Below are 8380 nucleotides of genomic sequence, written 5' to 3' on the forward strand. Positions count from 1 at the left end.
GTAGATAGCTAGATATCCAACGTCACCATCTCTCACAGTACGTAGTTCCACAAGGTGTTACTTTGAAGATGTGATTAGAGAAGCATCGAGATGAAGCGGTGAGATGGCCTACTCGTATAGATAGCTTGAGCCGCCTGAGAAGATGAGACATGGCTCCTTCTCTTTCTTTTTTACTCTACGTTAATTATATAAACCCTTGGCCTCCAAGTCTGATTTTCCTATTACTACTCTAATAATAATCAACGTGAATATTCCACTCATTCCATATAAAATTGAATCATATTTTTAAAGGGAAATTAAGAACTTAAATCAGTTAATTACATTCTATTTCCTCAAAAACAAACGAAAAGCGTTCTCTCCTGCGGAGAAAGAATCGAGAAAACTACATACCATATAACTTGTGGTGCAAGATTGCTTGCATTTTGCATAAGTGTAGTGGTTTTGGCTTCTTCTTTTTTTTATCCCCTAAGAATCAAACATTAATGGAACAAAAGAGTTTAGGGAAAAGAGATTCAAAAACAAAGCCCAAACAGATGTTTCGGGTCTTTTTTACTACATATGATTGAAGTTGTTGTCTCCGCTTAGCCTCACTCACAGTGTCCCCACACTTGATTTGCATAATATGCATCGTTAAAGTAATACTATAATGACTTTAATTATACCGATGTAAAGTTAGTATTACTTACAAGATGGAGAATAAGATGACGATTTTCCAAGAATCAAATGAAGCAGCACGCTTGTATCTTCTCCACCTGTTTGTTGGTGTATCATGCCATCTCTCTGAGATTTCAAGTTAATCTGCTCTGTAAATGCCATTCCACTTTTCGTCATATGATGATAGTTTGTCATCAGAAAGTTTCTCTTTCACAGGTAGTTGCACTGCCCCCAAACTCCAGTAAGTTATTCTTTGAAACATTTTTGTTACTCTCAACTAGTTTCTTCATTTTGCGATTTTTCACATAAGGAAAATAATGGATCAAGAAAGTTTGCGATGTTCATCTTATTGGACAATGACAGATACAGAGAGAATGAAAGCATTTTAATCGTACAAACATATTACATATTACGAACTAGAATATGATGATGCAACGCCAGAGAAACAAGTGAAAATATCCCCAAATATAACCTTTGTATCAAACAAAGACACAAAACAACACAATGGAAACACACAAACCTTTGTCAACTGATTTCGTTTTAAACGTTAACAGCAGCTCCATATAACACTTTCTCTACCACACAATAGTAGTAGCTCTTGACTTCTTCTGTCTTCTTTCTTCCTCATTTACCCTCGCACGGCGATCAATGTCTTTTTCCCCGGAGCTTCGGTAGTTTCAGGGCGGAGGAGAAACCAGCTGGGGTTTGAGTTAGGCGTGGTGCTCAAGCACACGTAGAGACGCTCTTTCTCTTTCGTGCGACCTAACAGCGATCGCGTCTTGTTCAACTCTTGCGAAGCCAATAGAGAGTGATAACTTTTGGGGACTTGAGACGACGAGGAGGCCGCGTGATCTGATCTCAACACCAGAGGGAAGCAGCTCACAACGATCGTATCTTTGGCTGCGGGTCTGGTCTGGACATCGTCGTGTGTTTGGTAAAAGGAGAGAAATTCGGAGACAAGTAGAAACGATCAAACTGCTTCAGATTGGTAAAGTTCAAACGAAAAATAGTTTTATATTCAACGGTAAACAACAACACTACCAAGCCCACTAAGGCCCATCTTGGCCCGATTAATAGGATCTCCAAGATCTCCGGCCATTGCAACCATACTGAGACACCCACCTTTTTTTTTAGCTTTAAAAATTAACAAAAATATTGTCACTGAGATCTATACTTGGTTTTTCGAATCTCTTCATTATAGTTACTATTTTAATCAAGACAATAAGCATTCGCAAGTGTTATTCACAGAGGAAGTGTTGGCTTTTTTATCAACATTATTGGAACAAAGAAGAGTTTAGGGAAAAGAGATTGATTCAAAAACAAAGCACCAAATAGAGATGTTTACAGTTTTTGACTAGTACATATGATTGAAGCTGTTGTCTCCGTTTATTAGCCTCACTCTCAATGTCAGGTAGATCAATATCAATGTTCCCACACTTGATCTGCATATCATAGTGAATATGCATCGTATTAGTAATATACTATAATAATGACTTTATTTATTATACAATGTAGAGTTAGTATACTTACAAGATGGAGAATAAGATGACGATTTTCCTAGAATCAAATGAAGCAGCACGCTTGTATCTTCTCCACCTGTTTGTTGGTGCATCATAGCATCTCTCGGAGATAGTTTTATCTGCAAACATAATAATATTCTCAAGATTCAGTTCATATACATACAACTAATTATGCAACTCTAAAAAAAAGATAATTATTATTATTATTATTATGCAACTCTACCGAAACATTTGTAATCATCTTTACCAGTGCTCAAGCTTGCTTGTCTCTGCAATACCTTTTGAATATGCTGTAAAAAAGACATAAGAGTAAGTCATTCGAATATCATCTTTCGATATGGACCAAGCAAAGTAAACATGTTAAGATAGAGCCTTTACTACGTACATTCTCGGATTTGAGACTTGCAACAACTTCTTCTTCCGACTCAGCACCGTTCCCTTTCTCGACGTTGATGTCAACAACGCAAGATTGGTAGGAATCTGTGCCTCCAAGTAGCACATTGATGCGGTTCTGCGTTTTCTGACAGTTGAGTTGTGCATCGACGAGCATCTGGTTTTTAGAAGGAAGCAGAGCCTTGACGAAGCTCAAGAGAGTAAACCGGTGAGGGGTTATGTTTCCTTCATCAGGTAAGACTGCTATAGTGCACACGTCTTGGATCTAATACAGAATTGGAAGAGAGCTTGTAACACTTAGCAGCACACACTTCATCACACAATACTCTTAATTATCTATCATGTTCTTAAAGAAAAGAAAATCCTAATATCAAAAACAGAGAACTCACTAGTGAATGATCGATGCAACGGTCTTGTTTCAAAGGAAATGCAGCCTCCTTAACAAGAAGAGGAAACACATCTGCAAAAAAAAAAGGAGAAGGTCAATTTAAAGCTTCATTCATCTGTTTTTTAATTATCTTTTTGCAATTTATCATGATAATTGAATTTAAACTACCTAATCCTTAGCTATTTTTTTTTTTTTACCTATGGAGGTATGTTTGGCAACATCAGTGAAGCTAGGCTTAGGAGCCTTGAAGCTTGGATACTTGATGACTGGGGCATTCAAGTCTGCAACACTTGGGAGTTGTTGCTTCCCCTGTTGAATATATATCATCAGAATTTTGTGTTAGATAATTAATCATAATCATAACATGGAAGATCCGACCAAATATTTTAACCAGAAAAAACAAACATGATTAGATACCAACGGTAACACTGTACAATGAGTTGCCAATAAGCAAGTCACAAACACTAAACATTTTCCTAGATATAAAAGTCTTTTCACTTTGATCCATCGAAAGCAAAAGAAATAGTCAAATGCAAGAAGATAGAATTAATTGAGAAAGCAAAAAAAAAAAACAGAATCGAATCGAATCACAATAGCCAGCCACCACAAAGTCTCATCATCATCATCTTCTCATTTGGAAGAATAAGATTCAAAGAAAGAGAAACCGACACTACAAGGAAGGAAGGGAGTGATCTTTACTACTAACCCCTTCACCACAAGTAGTCGCAGCCATATCGCAGAGAGAATGGTGTGAACCCACGGAGAAGTAGTTCTCAAGAGACTTGTTGTTGCATGTAAAGAAGCAGAAGTGTATATACAGAGAGAGAGAAAGAGTTCAGAACAAGGCTATACTCTTACTCCTCAGGTCCCGGCTGTGATTAGCCTGTGACTGTGAATTGCCTTCTTCTTTCATTCATCTAACAGATTATATAACGACGAATCCTTTACCCCTTTTCTTATTTCCTAATATACCCTTTTACTTTCTTCTTCTACTCTATCATATCTCATATCCTCCTGAATTAATTAAACTTTGATTAAAGATGTCATTATTGTTATATCCTCCTGAATTAATTAAACTTTGATTAGAGATGTCATTATTGTTATTACCATCAACATTAATGACACATTTTAATTTACTCTGACGATAAATGCATGTCTGTACTTTTAATTTTCAGCTCTATAATTCACACTATTTATGAGCTGTCATATACTAGTAACATCTACCTTTTTTTCAGCTCTATAATCATTTTTATATAGTTTTGGCAAAACAATTTGATGTAACGATAATAACAATTTAGAAGAGTACTTAGGACTTTTCAAAATAGGGAAGTTGCAGTGTGAAAGTAGTAATGTTTTGTAGACATAACGAAAAGGACATGGCTCACGGGTGATGCTATTTTTCTGGCTGTTTCTTCTTCTTCTTCTCCTCCCGTGAACTCCTCTCTCTCTTTTCTAGGGGTTATTTATTTGTTTGTTTTCTTGTTTCATAACTTTATTCTCACGGCATAACAACTTAGTTTTATACTGTAGTTTTATAGTTTTATCGCGGAGACTCAACTTCATTATTACCATTACCCCAATTAATCATAATGGGCTGTAAAACAGGCTTTATATCCACATAACGTACATTTTGTTCTTGTTCGGTTTGTTGTAAAACCATGGCTATTATTCAATCAAACAAACGGTGATTTTTGGTCTTCCAACTTTCAATAGATGATTGTACACATTCATTACTTGTTTTGGGGGGCTCAACTTCAAACTTTCTAGTACTTTATATCCACCAAGAGATGGGTACACACATTCATTACTCTTTAACTTAACAAACATCTAATGTGATCCAACATCATGTATTGTATAATTCTTCTTATTCATTGCTTTTATTCACATTGTTTCTTTAAAGATACAAAGACAAGGATTTATTTGCCATTAACTGTACATGGCCTTTCAAAGTTTACAAATTTTTAAGTTTAAAAGAAAAAAAAACTTTCAATTTAAGCTCACCAAATATGTATCTTTGGGAGAGAAAGAGAGAGAGTGAGTCAATAAAAAGTAACTGTCAATCTGAATGACTTTTAAGTCACAAACATATATAGAGAGAGTCATATACCATCATCACTAGTAGTTAAAGAAAAATAACCCAAGAACGTCGTCCTTTGTTGGTGGTCCAAGGCTGCTCTCAGCTGTTTTACTTTGTTGGTGGTCCAAGGCTCTCATAGAACAAGATGTAGCCATGATCAGTATTGCTCGAATACTCCTGCGACGACCCAAAGAACGTTTGCACAGCTGATTCTTCAATCATCTCCACGTTCTCATCATCAAAGAAGAGCCAGTGGTTATGGCTTTTCACCAGGCTCACGTAGTGACCATGGTTCGGTCCACTTCCCACATGAACCACCACCGCAAAGAGCGAGTACTCCACGTCTGTGTACGGCTCCACCGTGTTGCTCAGTTTCAGCTCCAAGGGGAAGACAACTCTGTAAGAGAGCTTCTTGTAACGCCCTAGCTGCTCCATGTACTTGAACCGTTTTAGGTGGATCACTAAGATGTGTGGTGGCTTCTTGATCTTCATCCTCTTCTGTGCTTCTTGTAAGCTGCAGCAATTCAAGAAAAGCTGAGAAATATAACTTGGGTGAGTGAAGAGAGAGTAAGAAACCAACATCTTTACCTGCAGCATTTGTCACAGAAGAACTTGTCTTCAGCGTGAAGAGTCTCTGTTGAGCTGAAGTTTTTCAAACAGCTAGTTATCGAACTGTTCTGCTCGATGTCAAGGCTTAGATCCAGGAACGTTTCGTCTCTTGCTGTCACCGTTTCGCATCGCAGACACCTGGTCTCGTTGGTAAGTATGCCCTGTATATGCACTAATTAGTCACAAATTAGAAGGAAAAGAGAACCGTTTCTTTAAAGAGAACTGACCTGAAAAATGTTGTGCACCCAAGTGACAACAGGCTCTTTGTGCACAACACCATTCGCCTGAGGAGCTTTAGGTCCGTTTGCGATCTTCTCAGGGGACGATGACGATGAGGTTTCACGTTCAGGTTTTGTAGTAGCTTTTGCCTCTTTCTCCAGGATGTCAACAACTTCGTTCAGCAAATAGTTGAGGAACTCATGTGCATCCTACATGACAAAATAGTAATGCGGGAGTTTAATAAATTAAAAATGAATATTGAAAACAATGCTGTGAGGAACTTGCAAAAAAGCACCTGGTGCATATAACTCCGGAACAGCTCATTCTGTTTCTTCAACCTTTGTACGAATCGCTTAGGCGCAATAACCCCCGTTTTCTTCTTCTGGGAACTTATCTACGCAATGAAAAGACATCAATTTCACATAAAAATGACTATCACTCACGCAATAATCAGAGTAGATGAGACATTACATTATTGAAGATGCCTAACAAAAAGTAACACACCAGAAAAGCACATATAATCTATATAGTCCAACATATAAATATAACACGTTCCTTTATAGAAATGATATCCTCCGTTAACAAAAAAAGAAAGGCATAATATCTCATAATAACCTGAGAAAATAAGTCAGCGAGGCAAGTCATAAGATTCTCTTCAGCATCAGCGACGCTTTTATTGCTGGTATAGTACTCGAGCAATTGTTCACGAAACGGAACACAAAAATAAAGAGCCTGCACGCACCAAAGAAACAAGTGGAAGAAGCATTATGAGATCACAAGTCAACAATGAAGTTAATCAGGACGAGAGCACATTTAATAATACACAATACAAAGAGATCAATGGAGCAGCAGAACACACAATTACAAATCCTTATGGTTCCTGAAAGATTCGAAATTTTTGTAATTTAACAAAGTTCAATCCAAATCATCAAAGATGTAACCTTTTGAGTATAATTCAACAAACCCATAAAACAAAATCACCAAAAACGAATCAAGGACATCGAATTCGAGAAGGAGGGGAATCAATCAGAAGCAGAGGACAGAGATTGAAACCTGTAAAACGCTGTTGCAGTAACAAGTGTTGCCGAAATTCTCGAAGCCGAAGTAGCGCTCGCCTTCGGGGAACTGGTCGCCGAGAGCTTTCTCGAGTTTGGACCCCGCGGCGCCCATCAGCCCTAGAACTACCCTCCGTATCACCGTTTTCTCTGATCTCGTCGGACAGGAGATTGATTTCGTCGTAATCTCTGCGTGTTTGTCTGATTCGATCCGATGATTGATTGATTGATTCTCTCAGAGTGGGCGGAGGAAGGAGGATCGATTTTAACACCCCCTCTTGTGTCGAATATTATAAAGCAGAGAGAGAGATAGAGATAGAGGTTGACGATAAACAGAAAAAAAAAAAACATAAGAGTTGAAATTGCAAATTAGACCTCCAGTTTTTTTAAATGCCACGAAATGATCGTTTATTTATGATTATTTAAATATCCCCCCACCTCGACATACACAAGTTCTTGTAACAATTACGTAGTGAGATTGAAATCTACAAACTCATAAATAGCCTCCATAGTCGAACTTGGAAACCTTGGAGAGATGTTAGAGAAAGATTTGATTTTGTTCTTCATCTTCTTTTACTTAGACCACCGACTTATTCTTGGGTTCATCCCTAAAGTGAACCTTAACGTTCACCGACCAATAGAAATCACTCATTTTACAATTGATATCTTTTTAAAAAGTAAACAAAATATTGTCGAGTTATATTAAAAAAATAAAAATAATAATATATGCAAAAAAAGATTTTTAAAAAGATTTTAATTTCGTCAACAAACACTAAACCCTAAACTCTAAATCCTAAACCCTTGGATAAATACTAAACCCTAAATTAAAAACATTAAACCATAATAGTATTTTTAAGATTTAATATTTTAGTGTTTAGTGTTTTTGATTTAGAATTTAGGATTATCCAAGTGTTTATGATTTATCCAAGGGTTTATGGTTTAGAATTTAGGGTTTAGGGTTTGTTTAAAATTATCCAAGGGTTTAGGGTATACCCAAGGATTTAGGATTTAAGATTTAGGGTTTAGGGTTTTTTGACGATATTAAAAATAGTTTTTAAAAAATCATTTTTTGTAACGACTATTATTTTTATTTGTTTTTATTTTATTTATTTTAAAAATATAACATAACTTGACAATATTTTCTTTCATATTTTAAAAGATATTAATTATGAAAACTTGATTCCTATTAGTTGGGTGAACATAAATGTTCACTATAGGGATGAACCTAAAAATAACTCTAGACCACCCACAATTATGGATGTTTGAAACGGTTAGAATATTCAACAATGAGGTTGTTGAAAGTTTGTAGCATATCAAAGTGGTTTCAAAGGTGTTGTAAAGTTCGAACAGTTGAAAAAACAAATTATATGGCTCAGTTTGGTCATATAGCGCAATTTGATTGGTTAAAAATATAGTATATTTTTTTTTATTCACATCCATTAATTTAAAACAAGCAATTTCAAAT

The 8380-nt window shown here is 36.3% G+C and overlaps 2 protein-coding genes across 3 annotated transcripts; both read right to left on the reverse strand.

Annotated features, from left to right (window-relative positions):
- Positions 1-1876: 1876 nt before the first annotated feature.
- Positions 1877-3952, reverse strand: LOC108822543 (uncharacterized). 2 transcript variants are annotated; one of them, XM_018595653.2, is made up of 7 exons: positions 3662-3952; positions 3153-3264; positions 2957-3027; positions 2560-2832; positions 2398-2464; positions 2185-2293; positions 1877-2096 (listed from the first exon to the last, which is right to left on the reverse strand). In XM_018595653.2, exons 1-7 carry the CDS (start codon positions 3686-3688, stop codon positions 2009-2011), a joined length of 747 nt encoding a protein of 248 aa, XP_018451155.1. In that variant the 5' UTR covers positions 3689-3952; the 3' UTR covers positions 1877-2008. The 2 variants fall into 2 exon arrangements, with proteins under 2 accessions (XP_018451155.1, XP_018451156.1); XM_018595654.2 differs by having other exon boundaries at positions 2422-2464; positions 3662-3946.
- Positions 3953-4841: 889 nt separating this feature from the next.
- LOC108822542 (ubiquitin carboxyl-terminal hydrolase 3) lies at positions 4842-7209 on the reverse strand. The gene is made up of 6 exons (XM_018595652.2): positions 6914-7209; positions 6476-6592; positions 6156-6254; positions 5869-6069; positions 5621-5802; positions 4842-5546 (listed from the first exon to the last, which is right to left on the reverse strand). Exons 1-6 carry the CDS (start codon positions 7028-7030, stop codon positions 5141-5143), a joined length of 1122 nt encoding a protein of 373 aa, XP_018451154.1. The 5' UTR covers positions 7031-7209; the 3' UTR covers positions 4842-5140.
- Between the last annotated feature and the right edge of the window lie 1171 nt (positions 7210-8380).

This window comes from Raphanus sativus, chromosome 8, assembly GCF_000801105.2.
Source record: "Raphanus sativus cultivar WK10039 chromosome 8, ASM80110v3, whole genome shotgun sequence".
In the NCBI taxonomy this organism is placed as follows: domain Eukaryota; kingdom Viridiplantae; phylum Streptophyta; class Magnoliopsida; order Brassicales; family Brassicaceae; genus Raphanus; species Raphanus sativus.

Coding starts and splice junctions, on each gene's coding strand:
- LOC108822542 (XM_018595652.2), bottom strand. CDS start 7,030: ATGGGCGCCGCGGGGTCCAAACTCGAGAAAGCTCTCGGCGACCAGTTC. Junction 6,070..6,155: donor TCCGGAGTTATATGCACCAG/GTGCTTTTTTGC, acceptor TTTGTCATGTAG/GATGCACATGAGTTCCTCAA. Junction 5,547..5,620: donor TTCTGTGACAAATGCTGCAG/GTAAAGATGTTG, acceptor GAATTGCTGCAG/CTTACAAGAAGCACAGAAGA.
- LOC108822543 (XM_018595653.2), bottom strand. CDS start 3,688: ATGGCTGCGACTACTTGTGGTGAAGGG. Junction 3,265..3,661: donor CGACTACTTGTGGTGAAGGG/GTTAGTAGTAAA, acceptor TATATTCAACAG/GGGAAGCAACAACTCCCAAG. Junction 2,097..2,184: donor GTCATCTTATTCTCCATCTT/GTAAGTATACTA, acceptor TATGATATGCAG/ATCAAGTGTGGGAACATTGA.